Source organism: Abrus precatorius, unplaced genomic scaffold (assembly GCF_003935025.1).
Source record: "Abrus precatorius isolate BTA unplaced genomic scaffold, Abrus_2018 Scaffold11, whole genome shotgun sequence".
Taxonomy (NCBI): domain Eukaryota; kingdom Viridiplantae; phylum Streptophyta; class Magnoliopsida; order Fabales; family Fabaceae; genus Abrus; species Abrus precatorius.
Window position 1 is genome coordinate 20,185,787 of NW_020874303.1, and position 22,782 is coordinate 20,208,568.

Consider the following 22,782-nt stretch of genomic DNA (forward strand, 5'->3'; position numbering starts at 1 on the left):
TAAATATACATTTATACTAAATGTTTTTAAAAAAATGTTTTAAATAATTTTTTTTCTTTTCCTTTCCCTTTTTAACTTCCCACACAATGTGAAGTTTTTTAAAAGTTAACCTTTTGTGTATATATATGTCATTTTAGCTATATGCAAATTTTATTCTAACAAAGCAATAAGTAGCTAGGTTGATGCGGCATTTATATATGTGACTCGGGAATCTAGCTAGGAGTTACAATAGAAAGTAACATGAAGTTAATCTTCGTTACACCGAGGGGATCAAAATTAGACAGTTTTAGAAAACAAAGGCCATAGCAATATCATTGTTACTTCAAACGATATATTTTAACCTTTTCCTTCACCCTCTGGAACCTTCGACCCGACATTGAACAACTTTTTCGTTTCACTGAGTCACATATATTATATAGTGCAAAGTATTCTTAATTTCACTTCAAACTAGTTAGTTCAAGTGGACGGTGGTAGATACCGTATATATATGTATATATATAATCACTTAATTAGATGCCAATGTCATTTAATTTAGTTTTAACTGTGGGAGTTAAAACTCAAGTTAGTTCAAAAACACACACGATCATTTTGATTCCTTGAACAAACGAACAACGAGAAAAACACATCAACACAAGAAAAACACTCACATCTTACAAAAGGGTATTCACACACGTTACAAACGGAGATAGAGTATGGACAATGCTGTAATGTGCTTTTCCCGAAGGCTTAATTTTATTCCTATAAATTATAGTGTTCATGATCCATAGTTATAGTGTATGAGGGTGTCACAAGCTTCTCAAAGATTTTCAGTGCAGAACTTGGTAAGGAAAATAAACAACATGCAAATATTTATTCATGATACAGAAGCTATTTCGTGTCTCTCTAGGTGTCATTGTCAAATAGTCATATTTGTTCCAAAACTACGTTTAGTTCTTCATATGACTATTAATATGTCCGTATCATAATTTTATTTTTTTTCACTAATTTCTTTCAATTCCCAAAATGCGACAATGAATTGGATGATAACTAGGTCCACATGCACCAACTGAGTAACAAGGAGGGATACTGTGTGTGTGTGGAAAACAAAGTGTTTTTGTTTTTGTCTGATTGTTTCTATATAAAAACAAAGCTCTTATAATAACAATCTTCAACTATATTTTGTATGTAACCTTTCCATGTGTATCACAGAAGAAAAATGGAGATATCAGTGGAGCAAGAGAAAGCCACCGAAGTGGTTGTAAGGAAAAAGGGTGGTTACATAACCATGCCCTTTATCATAGGTGATGACCCCTTTCTTTACATAAATGAAATATATACCGTGACCCTTTTCAAATCATTTCATATATTGTATTAAAAATCATGCTTTTTCGTTTGGTACAATAATGTGTTAGTGAAGTATATGTATCAGTTTTAGGATTCTAGCCAGGTTGTGGTTTCCAACCTTTTTTGTTTTTTTTGCTTTTAGCGAACGAGACTTTTGAAAAGGTTGCAAACGTGGGGCTCCATGTGAATATGATTTTGTACCTGCTACGAGAGTATCATTTTGACCCTTCAACAGGAGCTATTGTAATATTTCTGTGGAACGCCTTGTCCAGTATTATGCCCATTTTTGGTGCTTTCCTTTCCGATTCTTGCCTTGGACGATTTCGTGTTATTGCGTTGGGAACAGTCATTGATCTTCTTGTAAGCTAATACTATACTCTTATTGAATGTCCAAGAAGCATTAGAATCAACTTCATCACATTTCTAGTTTCTAGTTTTGAGAACGTACTAATAGAGTAAGAGTATCCTCAAATTAAATTTGAGATCAAATGGACGGACATTTTAGTTCTTAGAAATTTTTTAAACTTTATATTGTTCACCCACTTTTGAAAATACCATTTATTTTAGTCCTTTTCAATGTATAGTGACAGTAAAAAACTGAAGTAAAAATAATTATAATAATTTTCATAAACTGATGAAAGGTTTCTATATTAAATATATTTTAGTCTTTATAAAATTACTAAAATTTGACTTCAATTTCTAATCAAAATTTATTTTTTCAGTCTTTATACTTTAAAAGAATAGTTTTTTTTATATTATCAAAAACTAAATGCACATAATTTTCATATTTTATAAAAACTAAAAACAAATAAAAAGTTAATACGAGATTAAAGTTAAAATTTGATAATTTTATTGAGATTAAAAATATATATCACAGTTTTTTAAAATCTCATATACAAAAAATGACGTAATCTAAATTAAGCAATTTAAGGTCAATTTAATATAAAGCTTTAATAGAAAGCTTTAATACAATCGAAAAGACTAATTTAATGATTTACCCAATTAAGTATCCTAAATCCTCAAATCAGGAATCTCTTACAGGCTGATTTTTTTCTTCATTACAGGGATTAATTGTGTTGTGGCTTACTGCAATTATTAGGCATGCAAGACCTGAGTGTATAGCAGGACTTTGTGCAAGTCCAACAGTACCGCAACTCCTGTTTCTTTTCTCTTCACTTGCTCTTATGGCATTGGGAGCTGGTGGCATTAGGCCATGTACCTTAGCCTTTGCTGCTGACCAAATCAACAACCCTCAAAACCCACGAAATGAGGCGACCATGAAAAGCTTCTTCAATTGGTATTATGTTTCAGTTGGTGTTTCAGTGATGGTTTCAGTTATATTTATAGTGTACATTCAAGTGAAAGCAGGGTGGGTTGTGGGTTTTGGGATTCCTGTGGGGCTTATGTCCTTTTCTGCTATCATGTTTTTCTTGGGTTCCTTCACATATGTCAGAGCGAAACCAAACAAGAGCTTGCTCTCTAGCTTAGCCCAAGTGATTGTAGCAGCCTGGAAAAACAGAAACTTACCCCTCCCTCCCAAGAACTCTCACACTTGGTATTTCCATAGTGGCTCTAGTCTTGTTCAACCAACGGACAAAGCAAGGTAAATACCAATTTATCATACCACAGATGTTGAAAATTAGAGTAAAACACTCAAATTATTTGTTATTGAAAAATTTAGGTGGTAAGTCTTTTAAAAACTATAAATCTTATTTTGATCTGTAATAAATGTCAGTTTTTTTAATCTTTTTTCGAAAGACTAATGTGTCACACTAAAATTTTCAAGATAAATTTAGATTCACCCTGATTTTTTTTTTGGAAAGTCAATACAATTCACCTAAAAATTAATAGACAAAAATAAATACAGATCTTATACATCACATATCATGACCCATTTCCTATTTTGTGGTGTTACATTATTATTTATAGGACTTATTTAGTGTGTTTTAATTAATTCAATATTCGACTCTCACTCTACCTAGATTCTTGAACAAGGCATGCATGATCAAGAACAGAGAAAAAGATTTGGACAGTGATGGGATGCCCATTGACCCATGGAGGTTATGTACAGTAAGACAAGTTGAGGAGTTGAAAGCCATAATCAAAGTCCTTCCCATTTGGTCCACAGGCATCATTCTTGCTACTACCATAAGCCAACAAACATTTTCTGTGGTCCAAGCAAGCACCATGGACAGGGTTGTGTTGCATATGGATATTCCACCCACCAGCTTCAGTGCATTCATAATCCTCACTTTGACCATATGGGTGGCTATTTATGATCGCATTCTAGTTCCTTTGTTACCAAAGGGAAAAGGACTCACCCTTATGCAGAGAATGGGAATAGGAATAGTGGTCTCATGTTTGGGCACTGTGGTGGCAACGTTGGTAGAGATGAAAAGAAGAAATGAAGCCATAAGAGAAGGGTTCATAGACAACCCCCAAGGAGTGGTAAACATGTCTGCTATGTGGTTGGTTCCACAATATTGCCTATATGGTTTAGCTGAGGGTTTGAATATCATTGGACAAATAGAATTCTATTACACTCAGTTTCCTAAGACCATGTCAAGCATTGCTGTTGCTCTTTCTACCTTAGGCTTTGGCATGGGAAACTTGTTGGCTAGCCTTATTGTCAAGATTGTGAAAGATGGGACAAGTAGAGGAGGACAAGTTAGTTGGCTTGCATCAAATATCAATAGAGGACACTATGATTACTATTATGCACTCCTTTTCATTCTAAATTTGGTTAATTTGTTCTTCTTCTGCATATGTAGTTGGGCTTATGGGAGTACTCATGATATTAAGAATTGGGATGAAGAGGTTGACACAAAAGTAGTACCTGAGAAAGAGATGGACACTACATGAGCAAAAAATGAACAAAAGAAACGAATGTATTCTCTTGTATATGATACCAGTGCTTGGATCCGTGCAACGCCCATAAACAGCAGAGTGTACTTAGATTATTTAAATATCGTACATCAAGAAAAATTTGTTACACCCTTGATTTTTACATGAATGGTAAATCAAGGGTCAAATATTAAAATTTCAGTTTAATCAAATTGAGAACATACTAAGTGCAATTGAAATAACCTTATGATCTATAACTAAAAAGAACGCGCGAGGTTAAATGTGTTGATTTAGATTATTAATTTATAACGACAGAAAAACTTGTAATATAATTCTTTCCTAAATTAGAATTTATTCACATAACATTTCTTTTTCCAAAATACACTCTATGGACAGCGTTAAAGAATTGTTTTCACTTGCAATGTTTATTATATATTAAAGAAAGTAATATTCATAAAATGAAACCAATGACAAAATTTGTTTCATAATTTATTGTTTTATTATTCAATTCTGAAAAATAATATATTAATTTTTCAAATCGAAAAGCATATTTCCTTTGTCCTTAGAGCCTGTTTTGATTAGACTATATTTTTAAAGATTCTAATCTAATTGATGAAAAAAGAAGTTGATATTGCGATTTATATGTATTTGATAAATTGAATTATAATAAAAAAAAGTATAATCTTAAGAAAGAAAATTGTTTTGATGATAATAAAAAATTTAGTTTATACGTTAACAGTTTTCTTTAGTATTTTTTTTATCCACGATAATTAATTAGAATACATATAAAATTAACTACTGTAAATGATTCCATATCTTCGTTTATAACTTTATTATAAAAGAAAACAATTCAAACAAAATAAAATATTTTTAAATCACTTCATATAAAACATATTTAAATATGAAATTTATTTTATATAATTGATTATAACAACAAATTAATTATTAAAAGAATCTATTTTTCACAACATTCAACTCATACTTAATGAATGTATTGCTCCTTTAAACCAAAATATTGACGATTAATTCTGATAATAAAAAAGTAAAGATTGTAAAACGTTTGCAACAATGGTGATGATGAATAAGGATCGACCAAAAACATTCAATTAAATCTTCGTTTTTAGCTGTTATTTAGATGAGGAGAAAAGTAAATAAAAAAATAGAAGTAAAATGATTTTTTAAAATTTAGATTAAAAAATTAGAAAATAAGTAAATGAAATAAAAAATGAAAAATAAATTAAAAAATTATCGTTCTTAATAAATTTACTCAGGTGAAACACAAATTGAGCAAATTAACTCCAAAAATATTGAAAACTGAAATAATTAGAAAGAGAAAGAAAACAATGATAAAAAAGACTGAAGGGGGAGGCTTTGGGAAGTGTTAGGGAGTGAGGCGCAGATGGAGCCTCCACCACCCAAGAGCTGGAGCATCCATACTCGATCCGAAATCATCGCCAAATACCAGATAATGGAACGGGTCGGGTCAGGCGCTTACGCCGACGTCTACCGTGCCTGTCGTCTCTCCGACGGCCTCACCGTCGCCCTCAAGGAAATCCACGACTACCAATCCGCGTTCCGAGAAATCGACGCGCTTCAGCTTCTGCAAGGCTCCCCAAACGTCGTCGTTTTGCACGAGTACTTCTGGCGCGACGACGAGGACGCCGTCCTCGTCCTCGAGTACCTCAGAACCGACCTTGCCACCGTCATCGCCGACGCCGCCAAGGCTAATGAACCTCTCCCCGTCGGCGAGATCAAGCGCTGGATGATCCAGATTCTCTCCGGCGTCGACGCCTGTCACCGCAACATGGTCCTCCATCGAGATTTGAAGCCATCTAATCTCTTGATTTCCGATAACGGACTCCTCAAACTCGCAGATTTCGGACAAGTAATGTCAAAACCCTAACCCTCTTTTTTTTTTTTTTAATTATATCGGAAATTAAATGTTTGAAATCGAATGATTGATAGATGGATAGATTGTTTTCTCAGGCGAGGATTCTTACGGAGCCTCGATTCGATGCTTCGGAGGATAACACTTATAATAACGAAGAAAGTTCTAGAGTTTTAGATGAGATTGATAAGGACGCTAACATTCGTGACGGAAACGCAACATGCAACACTAGTGACGTAGATAATGAAATGCGGGAAGGGGAAGATGAAGAACCTGGTTGTTTCACATCGTGCGTTGGAACTCGTTGGTTCAGGGCTCCTGAGTTGCTTTATGGATCCAGAGACTACGGTTTAGAGATTGATTTATGGTCCTTGGGATGTGTCTTTGCAGAGCTTTTAACTCTGCAGCCTTTGTTTCCTGGAACTGCTGATATTGATCAACTCAGCAGAATCATTAGTGTTTTGGGTAACCTTGATGAGAATCTTTGGCCTGGTTGTTCTAAGCTTCCTGATTATGGAATCATATCGTTTAGCAAGGTGGAAAACCCTGCTGGTATTGAAGCCTGTTTGCCCAATCGTTCGCCGGATGAAGTGTCTCTGGTTAAGAGGTTGGTTTGTTATAATCCGCCGAGGAGGGCTACGGCAATGGAATTGCTTTGTGACAAGTACTTTAGTGAAGAACCTCTTCCTGTTCCTGTTTCTGAGCTGAGAGTTCCTTTGACAAGAAAGGAAGGGGATGAGGATTCCCCTGGTAGTGGGTGGCTTGATTATGAGGACATGGGTTCTGATTCTGATTTCGATGACTTTGGCCCTCTGAATATCACCAGAACGGGAACCGGTTTCTCCATACAGTTTCCTTGAGCTTTAAGGAATTCAAGGTACATTGTATTCTTGGAACTGCCCATTGTCGTATGTGTTGTGTTGTTCAATATTTTATTTGCTGAACATCATCTGGAAATTGTGCAGTGAGAATATTGATGAGAAAAATCTCTTTTTCTGTTCTGACATTCATATATGTGAAGTTTATGAACAAAGGGATAAATTATTGAAAAGGAAGCCTAATGGATTATCTATGTTACAATGACATATTTAGTTATTATATAATATTATATGGTTTTGCATCTTTAATGTTAGTAAATAACGTGACAATGTGGTGTCACTTAGTAGAAAGACGAGAAAAATTTAGAGTCTAAGTCTTATTGCTTTTGTGCAAGTGAGAGCCTGAGAGGATTTATATTTGTAGTACAGCATCATGTAAACACTGAGTTCTTTATGGATGGAAGTGTCAAATTCTGCAGTCCAGCCATATAATTAATTATGAAGAGAGCCAAATGCTACATGCCCTTCGTTTACTTTGGTAGTACTTGGTTCCATGTCCTCCAAGGTAGTTAAAATCGGGATTTTACTTTAAATCGTAAAGGAGAGTGAAAATCGTAAATCGTAAAATCGTAAATTGAATCGTAAGATTTTATAAAATTCATATATATGATATAAATTCATATTATTCATATAAAATATCATAAATTAAGGGAAAAAAGCTTCAAATCAGTAAAAGTACTTAAACAACGTAGCACTCACAAATCATAATTTATTCCATAAGAATGTAATGCATTTACATGAATAAAAAATAGACCAGAACAGAAAAGATGCAAGAACAACAACAATAGATTTAGTTGCAGACCAGGTTGCACGCACTAGGAGGACTGTTGAATGTTAACAACAATGTTAGGGTTCAAAGCTGCTAGAGGCAAATTAGATTCCATAAAAAGGAGATATATGAAAGAGGCGTACGATAGGGTTCAACAAAATAGACTTTGCGAGAAATTTTCAAAGTCGAAGTGAAATCGTAAAATCCCACAAGTTGAGGGATTTTATAATTCAAATCGGAATTTTACAAGGATTTTACTCAATTAGGATTTTATCTACGATTTAAATCGGTGAGACTTCCAAAATCGTAAAATCGTAAGATTTTAAGATTCAAATCGAGATTTTAACTACCTTGATGCCCCCCACCATTATGACTTCTGGTAAATCTTTTTCTGTTCTGTATCATGATTCGGTAAGTCTAATCTATATACCTTTTATCTGCGTTCTAAATGGTGCAACCGATTGTATGATTCTATTCAGATGTGGGAACCTGAGTCAAAGCACATTCTTGTGTTGCTTTGCAAATGAATATCACTCTTGCTAGGCATACGCAGATACTGCCTAAATTCATTAGTAGATTTCTGGAAGGAGAGAAGTTGATCACGGTGGAGGTTGCTGGCTAAAGGTTTATCCTATGCTTTCTTTTCTTTCGTTCAGATTTTCTCCCATAACATTTGCTCCTTTTGATTGCAGAGGGCATTAATAGTTTATAACAAAAATTGGCTGAAGGGGCATGAGCTAATATTTATTAAAAGATTAAAAAAAAAAAAACAAATGAAACAGCATTGTAACAAAATAATGAGTTATAATAAGTAGTGTTATTTGCAGCTGTAATGAAATTTGTTAAGAATTGTATAGACTAGCTTCCTATATACATCAGAAATCCAGGGCAACTAATTGAAAAACAATTTGTATCGACGTCGAGTTTTATGTTGAATCTTTTTTGCATTTGTGAGCGGAATTTAATTTTTTGTTCAATAAGATCTTATAAGTATGAAGAGTTATGTCATATTTTATTACAAATTTTTTTTAAATAAATTTTAAAAAAAAAACACATTTTGATGACTTATTAGAGGTTTATTATCAGCGTAAGATAAGATTAATTGTGATGATTATTTCACGTGTAAAAAAAGTATAAAATTTTCTTATTTATAAATGGTATAATAGATTTTACTTTATAAAACCTGTAAAAAAGGTATGAAATCCTTTTACTTGTAAATGGTACATTATATTTTATCATAGATTTTACCATTTATAAAAGGCATAAGTTACTCTCAAGCGTATGGAGAATTAATTTGGAGAATGATCATTGTGCCTCTTATTCTTTCATATTCCTCGCCTAATAAAGAATTGAACTGTGGTTTGACTTTTGTGATGAATTACTCATGTTCGCTTATATTGGCTGCCAATTACAGGTGTCTTTCATGGTCCAATTTCAAAGACATTCTTGAAATTTATTGGGCAGTTCAATTGAAGTTTTCAAACTTTAATCCAGTTAAGCGTTTTCACACTTGATAGGCACTTTCAGAATAAGGTTAATGGTTTTATCTAGTAACATGTTTTGCATGGACCATGGGGCCCCATACAGAAGAAGCCCTTGCCCTTTCGGCCAGGTGGAGTGGAGCTTGTTATATATTCGTTTGCTATCATTTCATAATGAATACAAAAATATAAGCATGCCATATCCTTTTCAATTTATTGTCTTAGACACGTGCAGGGAAGAAACACATTTTCTTTTCTTTACCATTTTTATTGGTTCCAGAAAAGATAAAACTATTATACAGAATTGAATTCAAAGAATATCAAATATTTGACATTTTGAAAAACACACACACACACACATATATATATATAATTCCCCAGTGTTGCTCTTGTATGAAATTATGATTTCGTTCGTTTTGATGTTCATTTAAGTTACATTTATTATTATGTTATTTAATAAAATTTTATTGGATAATTTATCTTAAAATTAATTGATATATTTTTTTGTGTAGTTAAAAATAAAATGACAAGAAAAAAATTACAACAAGTTATATTTTAAAAGACAAAGAAATGCACTCCATCAAAAGAAGACTAAATATACATAGAAGCATTTTTTTTAAGCTTCAGTCTTGATCAAATCATTTGTTAACTTGATCTAACCTCTACCTATATGGAGGGACAATGTTCCCTCAATCCGATGTAAATTAATAATATCTTTAATAACGAGTATAAAAAATAATTTATTTTTTCATTAAAAATTTGATAAATTTACTTGATTGATTAAAAGTTTTTATCGTTAAATCATGTCATTAAATTTAAGATTAATAATAAACTATCGAATATCTTGTTCTTATATAATAAATTTAACACAATATATGCTTTCAAAATATGCAAAAAACTAATTTATTAAATTGTTTACTAGGAAGGACAAAAAGACATATATTTAGTAGATATCATAAATATTGTGAGAACTACAAAATGCATATATCATTTTCTCAATCATTTAATAATAATAAAAAAATCCTTTCTTATAAATATAATAACTTTGTGATATTCAAACAGATATTATTTATTATCAAATTTAACATATATAATGAATTTTATGTATTAATATATAATTTTAATTCAATAAATAGTTTGACAAAATCACATTTTATTTATATTTATTGACAACATATGTAATTTATATCAATATAAATTATTCCTTCAATGAAAAATATTTAATTTTAATACTGTAAAAAAAAACATTATCCTCATAAACATCTAACATAATTTTATAATTCATAACCAATGCAAAAATATTTAATCCATACAACTGAGTGAATTAAAAGTTAAAGTTTTATCTATTATGTGCGAAACAAAACAAAAAATTATAATCACAAAACTATACAGTAATTTAATTGATAAAACTAATTGCACAATTAACTCAAAAACTATGCTAAATGACTTAAAAACAATATATAATTATCATACATGAGTAAATTAATAAAAATTTTCAAACTAAAACAAAAAACTAATTATTAACGACTAGTTTTTAGAAGCTTTTGGATAATTTATTAAAATTTAACTTGTAAAATTTATAAATTTGTTTATTATTCATCAAACAAATTTTCTAACTTATTAAATCTCAAGCCAATAAATGCAAGTTCATAAATGAGTTACAAATTTATGTTACCAAATACAATGTTAATTAAAAAAGGAAAATTCTTTCATTATCTCATATACGTTAGTTTTAATTAAATCATTTTTTTATAAAACATACCGCAATAATGACATATTTCTAATAATAATAATAATTAATAATACATTCACAATTTATTTTAATTAATTAATTTTTAATTTATATCCAATAAAACATAAACAATCAATAAATGGTATTTTTTAAATTATAACACTTAATTTTATTAATGCATTAAATTTTGTGATTTTTAATATTTTTAATAAAATTATACTTTTATTGTGTGTTCACATTAAAACTTCATTAATTCAATTCATAAAATGATGCATATAGATTTTTTAAAATTTGTTGTTATTTATTATAAATTATTAAAAAACTATGAAAATATATATTTAAAAATAAAACAATATAAGGGGTCAAAAAATATAAATAACATAATAAATTAATAAATTAAGAATGAAATAAAAATGTGATTTGACTATTTTAATAAAAAATATTAATATAATTGAATTTGATAGAGCAATAAGTGCATAAACCGTAAAAAAGTTTACTCATGGAAGTCAACAACTTGGGTGGGACCGCTTTATTTTAGCGCCAAATTCTCTCTTTATTTACACCCTAGGTTTAACCCCGAAACACAATCCTCTGTATCAAACCCCACCCACGTCACGTGACGCAGCCAATCACAGAGCCAAACCACTTCCATCACACGGAAATGCTTTTTAATCCAATGGCAGAGAAGGAAACACGAGCGACGCTGCTATGAATTTGCGCCGCATGATTGGTACTTTAATCGAGAGCCGCACGATGAAGCGGACGGAGAGATCCGAGCGTTCAATATTTACAAAAAATTGAATTTCAAAAGCTCGAGAGAGAGAGGGAGCAGAAGAAAGAAAGAAAGAAAGAAAGAAGAGAGAGGCGAAGGCTAACAGCACCAACAACAACACTCTCCACTCTCTCTTCTTCTTCTCTGTTTGTTTTCTTCTTCTTTCTCTTTGTGTGCTGTGTCGGTGTTTCGATCCACTTGTGTCTCTTGATTCGTTCACTCGTTTCGTTATTTGGATCTGAGAGTAGCTGAATTTGAGCTTAATTTTTCTTCAATTGGCGATGGTTATTGGCGTTGTTGTTATCTTGAGGGAATAATAAGGGGTGTGTGGAGTGAAGTTGTTATTATTGTTTTTAAATAAATTTTGCTGGTTATTGTAATTTTGTATCTGATGGGGGAAGGTGAAGGTGAAGGGAGTGATTACCCTTCTAAAAGTGTGTCAAACGATGCCGTTGCACCTGCACTGTTGTCCTCCGATGTTCCCGCCAAGAAGCTTGCGAGGCAACTCGATTTCACCGCTTTTGCCGGGATGCCGCCGCCGGAATACCCCCAGCCGCCAGTTACTTTGACGCCGGTGCCGACTATGCCGCAGCCTGCGATTCCTTCCCTGAGGGCTGGGTGAGTTGTTAGATGCTATTTTGTTACTGTTTTTTTTTTTTTTTAATTAACGAAGACGTGGATTTCCGGATTCTGGAGAGAAGATAAGGTGTAATTGAGTTTTTTTCTTTTTTTTTTTTTTAAATTGTCGGTTTTGGAAATTTTGGGATTGCATAAAGTTTCGATTTTGAATGGAGGGTTTTTGATATTTCTGTTTGGGTTTCTAATACATGCGAGACGTTGCAATTTGTGATTAGCAAATTTTCCATGCTCGCAACACCGTTCTTTTTCTATTCGTTCTTCCTTCCATTCTAATTAACAGGTTTTTTATTGGCTTTATATTGATATGCTGTGATATCAGCTTGGTATTTGGAAAAGTTGATTGGAGGTTTCGGGGTCTTCAGTTAGTGAGGAAGTTGACTTGCAAATGCAGTTTGTAAACTAGTGTATAGTAAAATTTCCTTTTTGGTTTCGGTGGTTGGGAAATGAGATGGAAGTAATCAGTAATTACTCTTATGTTGTGCTTATTTAGTATCTTTTTGAATGTTTTTTTTTACAGCTGAGGTACTTGTTAATTTGGATTGTTATTTGTTTTTTTTGTCTTCAATTAACGTTTATTTAATCCAGGAAACCAGAATCTCCAAAGTCGAGATCGAGACCTAACTTTGAAATTAAAGAAGGTACTCCAAAGAAGCAAAAGCAGTGCAATTGTAAACATTCAAAATGCTTAAAGCTGTAAGCAAAATCCTCTTTTACTTTCTCTCGGCACTTGTTCTTTTGTCATTGCAACATATTAGCTGTGATAAGAAGCTAATGATCAACATGTCTTGAGCAGATATTGTGAATGTTTTGCGTCAGGAATATACTGCGATGGTTGCAATTGTGTAAATTGTTATAACAATGTTGAAAATGAAGCTGCTAGAAGAGAAGCTGTTGAAGCTACTTTGGAACGAAATCCAAATGCATTTAGGCCGAAAATTGCAAGCAGCCCTCATGGAACACGTGATAGCAGGGTATGTTGACAGTTTAACTTTTCTAGTCATTAGCATTGTATGTTATGTTTCAGATTGTGGACAATAAGGTCAATTTAAGGTATTGTATTTATTAATTGGAACCATGTCAGGTATAATTGTGATCCACTGATGCAAAGCATTTGTCCTGTTATCTCGTACAACTTATCTTTAAGTTCACTGTGGAGTGTGGACTTAAAGGGATAGTTTCTGTATTATGATAGGTCACTTTTGCTCCTGTAATTGTTTTTTCCCATAGCATACGTTTCTGTTCCATTAGCTGCAGCATCCCATGATAATGATATTAGGCCTTTTACATAACTAAAGAACCATTATTTGGCTTTACTATTTTATTGAAACATTCAAATTTGTTTGATATTAAATATCCTTATTTGTTATGTTATTTGTTGTTATCCCCTACATGTCACTATTGATGTTATTTTCAGCAAGCCATAATTTATATAAACCTCTTAAAATGTTTTGTGTCAATGAAACAAATGCATTTCATTACTTGGGTTAGCACAAGAAGTTGGGCTTTTTGATGGTATAAAGCTATGGCATTACAGTAACCTATTGGTTAATACCTGGCAAATTCACTTATATGTGCTCTAAACTCTAAATCAGTGGAAAATAAAATTTTCTAACGTAGTAATTTGTCCTGTGTTGGAAAAGGCATTGCGTTTTTTTACCTTTCTATTGTTGACTATGTGAACTTCAAAATAAATGTAGGAGGAGGCCGGGGAAGTTTTGATATTGGGAAAGCACAACAAGGGGTGCCATTGTAAAAAATCTGGGTGCCTCAAGAAGTACTGTGAGTGCTTCCAAGCCAACATTCTTTGTTCTGAAAATTGTAAATGCATGGATTGCAAAAACTTTGAGGGAAGTGAAGAGAGACAGGCTTTGTACCATGGAGATCAAAATAACAACATGGTGTATATTCAGCAGGCGGCAAATGCTGCCATTACTGGAGCTATTGGTTCCTCTGGTTACTCATCACCGCCAATATCAAAAAAAAGAAAAGGTCAGGAGCTCTTCTTTGGGACAACTGTCAAGGATCCATCAGTTAGCAGGCTAGGACAACAGGTTAAACTTCTCAATTGTATGAGTTGTTCAGGGTATATTTTAACTTGGTAAATCAATTAAATTGGAGAAATGCAGAAAAAAATTAGTCCACTTGACACAGCATTTTACAGTTTCTAATATTTTTTCCAATAAAAGTTGATATTTTCCAATTAAATGTAAAAGGTGCATTTAAACTTGATTAGTCTTTATTAAATTGATATATGCTCCATTTTATTTGTTCCAATGTCTCATGCAATTCAAATCCATGAGGAGAGCCTATGTCAGAAGGCTAATCTATTATTGGATAGGAGGGCCTCATGGCCTAAGTATCACATTAAGCTTCCATATTTGCTGAATGCTGGAATGGGCCATTCTGGCTGCCCACTCAGAGTCAGACCATTTTGATGCAGGTTTAAGGTTTCACTTAAGGTAGCTTTTTCTTTGGTTGCTGCTTCTTAGGTCACTTTTTTCTGAGTCCAGGTTGTCCCCCCTCCATGTCGACTGGCTCTCAATGAAAGCATTACTTGTTACGACTCAAGCCCACAAGGAAAGTCCATTCCCAAAAGACTAGCCTTGTGGGTGAGAGCACGTCATGTCTAACGCACCAACTTCTGTATACAGTCAATGTGAGATGTAACAACTTCAACTTCTATTTTTATACATGAATGGACAGAGACAAATCAAGGCTGTGTCTTTGAGGCTGAAACTATTGTTTGATACCATGATGACTTAACATCTGGTTTTTAAAAAGTGCATCCATAAACTAAGTTGCTATTTCATATTAGCTTGCTGCACTTTAGAGTGAAAACTATTAAGGGGTTTTTTATTACTCAATTTACATATAGTAGTGTCATGACTTTTATATATATATATTTTATGTTTATTAGGCAAACCATGTCAGAGGTCCTGCACCCTCCTCCTCAACGTCTCCTGTCCCAGGTGCTCGTGTTGGACCTGCAACTTTAGGTCCTTCAAAATTAATGTACAGGTGGGTAGAACTGGTTAATTACATGAAATGAAGATTTATTTACTTAATTTAGTCATTAACTTGATTACTGTTGAAGGTCTCTTTTAGCAGACATAATACAACCACAGCACCTGAAGGAGCTTTGCTCAGTTCTGGTGCTAGTGTCTGGACAAACCGCTAAGACACTTACAGGTATACTGACATGTTAAATTGTCAAAACACCAATTGTGTTATTTGTTTTGAAAGCATCATCACTGTTTGTCTTATGTTCTTGCTGGTGTGAGTAAACTGGTATTATCCTAGAAAAGATTTTTGCTGTGTTTCCCACATTTTCCCTGCTTTTCCCCTTTCTCAAACTTGAGCCTAAAAAAATGGTTTGATAAATAATAAATTACAGAATTTCACCTGTTTCAATTGATAATTTACCTGCTAATAATAGTTTCCTTTATGAGAAATGAGTAAATCAGAAAAGAAAGTGTAATCAATTAAAATTTATTTATTTTGAAGTGGAATTAATTCTATGGTACCTCTAAATGTTTGGTAAACCTACCCATTTAGTAATGTTATTTGCCATTGGATAACTTTGGTGGGTTAGTTTGGAATTTTGGATAGAGTCCAATGATCAACATGCTTGGCTATCTTTTTAACCTTTTAGTGCATCTAGTTTTTTCCTGTTATTCTGTAGAAAGATCATTAGGAAGCAGTTCATGAAACACTAAGAAGTATTTGGCTTAAGGAAATGTTTTATTTTTCTGTTTCACTTGGTTGATTATTTTGAAAAAAGCTACCTTGTTTTCAGTTTTTATTTTCAAATATTAGTATGAGAAATGGTGAAAATGAGAAACAATTGAAAACAGTGTTGCATTTTTGTAATTATGAGTAAAAACACATAATTGAAACAAAAGCCATTTCCTTAATCTATACTCATGGTCCCTGAGTTTACATGTATACTTAGTAGTAAAGTTTTTAAGCTAAAAACTTTAGTTGTCTGTTCAATTGATGGTTACCATCTGCAAGTGATATCACCCCTGTCAATCTACAATATTGATTTATTTTCTCTCACCAATTATTGTTATCACTATGAGCAGACCAGAAGAATTCAATGGATAAGCATACGGAAGATCAGACAGTAACTTCCCTTGCTTCAACTCAGGAGCAATTACCTAGTCAAAAGGAAGCTGATGTTGAGAAAGCTATGACTGACAATTGTTCAAGTGCAAACCAAACAGATAAAATCAGCCCACTCAATTCTTGCTCAGATGGTGCTGATGTCCCAAAGGGGAGGCCAATGTCTCCTGGAACTTTAGCATTGATGTGTGATGAGCAAGATCCAATGTTCACGACTGCTGCCTCCCCTGTTGGACCAATGGCGCATGCTTGCAACACATCTTTGCAACTGCCAAATGGACAGGGAGTGACAGAGGTCTATGCAGAGCAAGAAAGGATTGTATTGACGAAATTTAGAGATTTTCTGAATAGGGTTATCACTATGGGAGAAATAAATGGCAAGTTAATACTTCCCTCTCCTCAAGTTATAATTTGTTTTCAAAAATTTCATAAACATGGCACTTTTGCAATTAGACCCTCTCAACTCTCAATTTAGGCAAGTAGCCCCCTTAACTTCGATAAAAACATCGCAATTGATCTTCTATTTCTTTTCCTTGAGTTGATTTCTCTTTGTTACCATCCTATTAGGTGGCTGAAATTGAATCTATATTATTTATGTATATAAATAGTCTGTGTTTGATCTCTGGAACTGCTATCAGTGCAGAGGCAGTGTAAAAATTCGTGAGGATGCAGAAATACAGCAAAGACAGGAAAAGAACACTGCCAAATTCTCCTCTGGCACATTCTCTTTCTGCCACCTGTTCTTTTCATTATGCTGCATGTCCCCAATGCGAATACTCTTCACGATTTCCTTAGTGCTTCCCTCCTGAGAGTTGAGACTCGAACCTCTTCTCATTTCCTCCTAGGTGTACCCTAGTTATGGGGTTCAATCACATCCTCTGCAAATGCTTGTGCTTAAAAACTGAATCTTGAAAATTATCCATTTCACATTAAAGTTAGGGGGTTGTTCTGTTTGTTTTTTTTTTGCAGATTAGAAGTTTACTGTGATAAAGGATGATTTAACCCTAAACTAAAGAAGACCTCGTATAGATTGAAAATGGCTGTCTCTGTAGTTGGAAAGTTTACACATGACAGATAGATGAGCCACCTGTTACTAGTTTATTAATGCGCTGTCAGAATGGCTTTATATGGCTTTGTCAATTGAAATAGCTTTGAAGTTTCTGATTTCTGTAGATAGAAAGTATTAAAATTTGTGTTCGATTACTGATTTGTGTCAAGTGAAAAATGTGTAGTTATACAGACTAACTAATGTACTGTATTTTATGTATTTGTGCATGACCTAATTTCTATTCCCAATTTCAGAAACAAAGTGTTCTTCATTAGCCAGAAGTGAATTAGAGAGTCAAAAGAACCCAAACATCAATTGTTCTGTTAATGTCAGTACCGAGATGGCGCATCAGCAGGGAGCCATCAATAATGGTGTTGCCAATGCTGCGGGAAACACTGTTACATCTACATCATTGGTCCCAGGTAGCATTGTTCCTGAAAATGGGGATACTAGGACTAACGTTGAAAAATAGATATGAAAGGAATCTAACTTAGATGAGCAGAGATACCATTGGAAAAATTACAAGAATGTTGTGTGAAGGTATGCAACTTCTCTGCAATGTAAACTTCCATTCTTCATTTTCTGGCTTCTCTTTGATGGGGGTGTCAAGCTTACATGCCCACTACTAGTCCAACTAGGATCAATTTTTTCGCATATCAATTTTCTTCTTCTACTTCGGTCATTCATATATATTTGAATTAATTGTTCTGCTTTGACATAACTTGTAAATTGCAGACTTGTAATTTCATAAAGGAAACAATTTAACGGAATTCCCCTTTCTAGAGTTTTTTTCTTAACATTTACTTTGGTCAATATTGCATTCTTAGTAAAAGAATTTTACAGTTTGACCTAGAGCGTATTATAAATTGTAGGTTTGTTACAATCTTGTTTTATACAATTTGTACATGCTCCTTTATTTACGTTGTAGTAACTCTCTCCAAAGATTCATAATTTTATTCTATAGTTTGTACTCGTTTTAGATTTTGACTGTGTTTAATATTTGAAAGCGGCGATTGTGTACTTGTCCTGACTCTTTTGTAGTGTTGGGGTTTCATTACAGGTCAAGGCCAATTTAGATTTATATATATTATATATAGGTGACCTTTTTTTCAATTTAACGTTGCTTACTAATCTCTTTCATGTTGGAAACCATGTATCTCTTCTACATTAACAACTTTAATGCGTGTAACATGAATGTAATGGTAATTTATTTCATAACAATTTGCATTAGAGTTGTTCTAAATACAGTGTTATCGTCCTTTCCATTCCCGTTTGTTCGTGATTTTTGTTCTAATATCGTGGCAAAAGGCAAAGTGGCGTTTTAAGGGTTTAACATTCAATAGCTTGCATTAAAAATTGCGATGGGTGTGCAATTATTGTTTTCTAATACGCAATAAACACTAAGTGGAGATTTTGTAAAACGAAATAACTGTATTCGCATATATAAAATTCTTGAACAGATCTTGCCATCGTAATCATAACTTCTGATTCCCCCCTAAGTTATTGATGATGGGATTGGTTTGCAAGGTCTAGTAGTAAAGTGATCGGATCTAGCATGATAGTTGTGTTTCAGTTGGAGGTTCTAATCTTAATTATGAGGTTCAGACATGAAATATAAAGTAACAATGGCTATAATTAATAGGTAAAGGTGTGGTATTCTTTAAGAATTGATTCCTAGTGACTTGTGAATTTGTGGTAATGTCAAAGTCCATGTTGACAAAAACATGATGGTTGAGTGGTGATGACGGTGAACAGTGTTGGTAGCAATGTTGAGATTTGATTGTTGAATTCTAACCGTTCTAATTATAATAAATTTTGAGTGAATAACTACATTTAGTGATAATACATGATTTTGAAATATAGTTCTAAAAAAGAGGAGAAAAAGAAGTAGATTTTGAGTTATAGTGACAAAATTGACTGTTTAAATTTTTTTGAGGAATCAAATTGACTAATTAAGTTTTTTTTATATATTAAATTAATTGATTATAAATTTTTTATAGACCAATTTAATTGATTAAGAAAGTTTTAATGACAAAATTGATAAATTCTAAAATTAAAGATTCTTCAAAGATCAAATTGACAAATTTTAAGTTATATTATTATTAAATGACATATATTACGTCAAGATAACATAATATTATGAAATATATCCTAAAATTCACTTACATTTTAATTTTAACTCAATTTCTTACTTATGTTAAATAATAATTTTTATTTAAAATCATAAAATTTAATTCTATGAAAAAATTGAGTTTTATAATATCTTGTAATTTTAATAAAATTTTATTAAGTATACGTTAAAAAAATAATAAATTAAATAATCATTTTATTATACGCTCTTAATTAAAAAAAAGAACGGGATATGATGTAGATGAAACGGCATCGTTGAAGGGGTATTCCTGAGGATCGGGGATTCTGGGAAGGAAATCAGCGTGGCGGCGAAGGTTACAAACTCAGTGGTATTCCATTGAAGTCCAATTCAGTTCAACTCAGCTCAATAACAATGGCATCATCGAAGGTTTTGTGTAGGTTATCGTCTCGGTTACAAGCTCTTACCCATAACAAGTTCACCAAACCTTCTTTCCCTCTCCACCTCAATCCTCAATCTGCCTCTGCGCGACGCGTTTCTTGCACTTCCCGGTGAGAATCTCAACACACCCATGTCATTCTCATGCTTGGTTTCACCCCTAAATTTAAAAGTTTGGCTTTTTACATTCTCGAAGACCTAAAACGACTTTTTCTGGAAATTTGTTTATTTTAATTATATTTTTGCAATTTCGTTGGTTAGGTTACCAGTGGAGTTGAGTAGCTTCGAATCAATGATGCCGTTGCATAGTGCGGTAGCTTCAGCTAGATTAGTATCAAGTTTGTCCATTGAGTCTCTGGGTTGGGGATTAGTTCCTCAAGGTGTGTTCTTTTATCATTTTTTTTTGTGAATTCAATAGTGTTCTTGTGGCATGACAATGACACGTGCCTAGATTGAATTTGAGGTAATGAATGGCCTTGCTTTCTGCTTGTGTTTTGCACACTGATTTTTTATTTTTATTTTTATATTTGTTTCTTCTATTGTGGATGGTGTTCTTATTCTGTTATATTGTGTTGTGTGAAAGCTCAGTTTTCCGTTGCTTTATGAATTTTAACCATAAGTAGGCTGATTAACTAGCCTGCTTCAATAAGTCTTTCAAGAAGACATGTATTCATATGATTGCAAATACTTCCTTGACGGTTTGTATGAACATACTATTAGGTACTTGTTTGTTAGAGATGGAGGTTTAATTATATGTAGAGCTTTGTTGTATGGAAGATTTTTATAAGTTGTATCACATGATCAGCACTTGGATGTTGGAATTTTTTGTTATTTTGTTTTTTTATAGAATTTGCTTAGATGTGAAAAACATGAAGCATGTTTTTCAGGAAAATGATGTGCTGAAGTTTGACACCAAGGGATAGGAGGGAGTATTTCCAAATTATATAGTCAATTGGTCATATCATTTTACCCATTGCTTTTAAATTTTGGAAGGTTTGGATCTAATGCTAAATTTAGTAGAATAAAAAAGTATTGTTAGTCATATGATAGAAACAGCTCTATGATAGTTGTGTTAGTCATTACAAATGCCTAAACAAATCATGTTGGTATTATTTTAATGAAGTTTTGCTCGAGTGAATTCCAAGCTATGAGTGTTAACTGTTAAGTAGAGATACCCGATGCACAAAAAGACAAATATACATTTTTTAGTTATTGCAGGAAATTATCTTCTGTAACTCAACAAATTTAAATATCATCGGGTCCTTTTACAGTGGTAGCAGTAGATAAGTAGCCCACATGAGTAAATAGCTAGCTTTGATCTAAGTATTGCTATATGCTGAAGATTTATCAGGAACTGTTTTTTTCAAAACCACATTGTTGATAAGATAATTGCAGACATCACATTTTTCCATCTAAATTGAGCCGCCAAATTTAATCGCTGAACGGAAAGAACTAATGGCAATGCTTCAATTTTTCTATTCTGCAGGTATTTCCATGCCTTTATGACAGCATTTGTCTGCAATTAGTTGTTGCAAGGTAGCATTTCCATTTGATGGCAGGCTCATGTTGGTGTTTTCATTTGTTGTAATCTTGAGCCCATTGACATAGGGTCCTTCATCTGATATTTGAGGAACATGCAATGCAATTGATGTTACTTATTGGTTGGTTCATTTCATCTTCATTTATTTCTGGAATATCTTTTTTAGTTTATCCAGTCTCTGGGTGAGTTTTTTGTTAACAACTAATGCATTAAAGTGAATTATAATTTATATCTGAGGATTTCATCCATTTACTTGATCACTATTGTTCTATGGTGTTTATAAATCGTTCTCAAACCAGATATGATATTTTAGTGTATGAGCCTTTGAGGAAGTCGTGGTTACATACTTTACTAGGTTCTGCATCCTTGGTTGACAGTTGACGCTGGAGAAATGGGAAGAAAACAGACGGTTGCTTTAGACATGCTAAATTTTTACCTGCTGTTGACACCTACCCTTTTATTTCTATATACTTTAATCTTGTTACAATTCCACTTTGCGTTCGTTTACACCTAATATTAGTTGAATGATTTTTCAAAATTTATTTGGTTTTCATCCCAATTCCATTTTGCTGTGACTTTTTTGACTGGAAGTGCGTGTTTGGATGAGCGTTTGCAAATTTGAGTCTAAACAAATTTAATTTTGTAGAATTGATTTTTTTTAGAAGTGAATTTAAAGTGATATAACTTATGTTTGAAAACTTTTTGCTTAAATATAAGTTTGTTAACAAAATTCAGTATAAATATTTTAACTCAATGTAAAAATTACAAATTATTATGTGAACTTAAACGCAATTTTAGAGGCAACATTAATTGTATTATTAAACTGCTGAACAAGATATAAATTTTAAATCACGATTACGTCTCCAGTTTGAAGACTTTTAATGCACATTCCAAATAAGCACGAAGTGTTTCTGTAGAGTGACTTTTAACCCATGAAGCTAGTTGATCTTAGCTTCAAAGTGAAGTTTAGAATTTTTCCTCCTGAAGAGGAATTCCCTCCAACTATGGTCATGTGCACAAAATTTCTTTGTGCTTTGAAATTAAACTCTTGAGTTTACCAATGTGCATGTTAACCCCCTGTGCGTCCTTAAAGAGTGTTTTAAAGCAGTGACATTTTTATTTTGGACATTATGCATAGTTGGAGGAACATCTGAACATTATGCTTCAAAATTTTAGTAGCTCATACGATTAAAAATAGGGTGAGTCTAGAGAGAGC

The 22,782-nt window shown here is 32.9% G+C and overlaps 4 protein-coding genes across 5 annotated transcripts; all 4 read left to right on the top strand.

Annotated features, from left to right (window-relative positions):
- The first annotated feature begins 1,195 nt into the window (after nt 1-1,195).
- Nucleotides 1,196-4,185, top strand: LOC113855784 (protein NRT1/ PTR FAMILY 1.2-like). Its single transcript, XM_027487415.1, has 4 exons — nt 1,196-1,280; nt 1,466-1,683; nt 2,388-2,926; nt 3,306-4,185. The coding sequence occupies exons 1-4, from the start codon at nt 1,196-1,198 to the stop codon at nt 4,183-4,185; spliced, it is 1,722 nt and encodes a 573-aa protein (XP_027343216.1).
- Nucleotides 4,186-5,510: 1,325 nt separating this feature from the next.
- Nucleotides 5,511-8,657, top strand: LOC113855115 (cyclin-dependent kinase F-1-like). 2 transcript variants are annotated; one of them, XR_003502824.1, is made up of 4 exons: nt 5,531-6,052; nt 6,154-6,932; nt 8,182-8,326; nt 8,395-8,456. XR_003502824.1 is itself a non-coding variant. In XM_027486600.1 (3 exons), the coding sequence occupies exons 1-2, from the start codon at nt 5,567-5,569 to the stop codon at nt 6,913-6,915; spliced, it is 1,248 nt and encodes a 415-aa protein (XP_027342401.1). In that variant the 5' UTR covers nt 5,511-5,566; the 3' UTR covers nt 6,916-6,932; nt 8,182-8,657. The 2 variants fall into 2 exon arrangements, 1 of the variants encoding a protein (XP_027342401.1); XM_027486600.1 differs by having other exon boundaries at nt 5,511-6,052; nt 8,182-8,657.
- Nucleotides 8,658-11,750: 3,093 nt separating this feature from the next.
- Nucleotides 11,751-18,266, top strand: LOC113855090 (protein tesmin/TSO1-like CXC 5). Its single transcript, XM_027486560.1, has 8 exons — nt 11,751-12,305; nt 12,912-13,019; nt 13,120-13,297; nt 14,024-14,377; nt 15,244-15,344; nt 15,421-15,515; nt 16,412-16,828; nt 17,754-18,266. The coding sequence occupies exons 1-8, from the start codon at nt 12,079-12,081 to the stop codon at nt 17,969-17,971; spliced, it is 1,698 nt and encodes a 565-aa protein (XP_027342361.1). The 5' UTR covers nt 11,751-12,078; the 3' UTR covers nt 17,972-18,266.
- Nucleotides 18,267-19,907: 1,641 nt separating this feature from the next.
- On the top strand, nt 19,908-21,793 carry LOC113856223. Its single transcript, XM_027487955.1, has 3 exons — nt 19,908-20,139; nt 20,288-20,406; nt 21,513-21,793. The coding sequence occupies exons 1-3, from the start codon at nt 20,003-20,005 to the stop codon at nt 21,530-21,532; spliced, it is 276 nt and encodes a 91-aa protein (XP_027343756.1). The 5' UTR covers nt 19,908-20,002; the 3' UTR covers nt 21,533-21,793.
- The last annotated feature ends 989 nt before the right edge of the window (nt 21,794-22,782 follow it).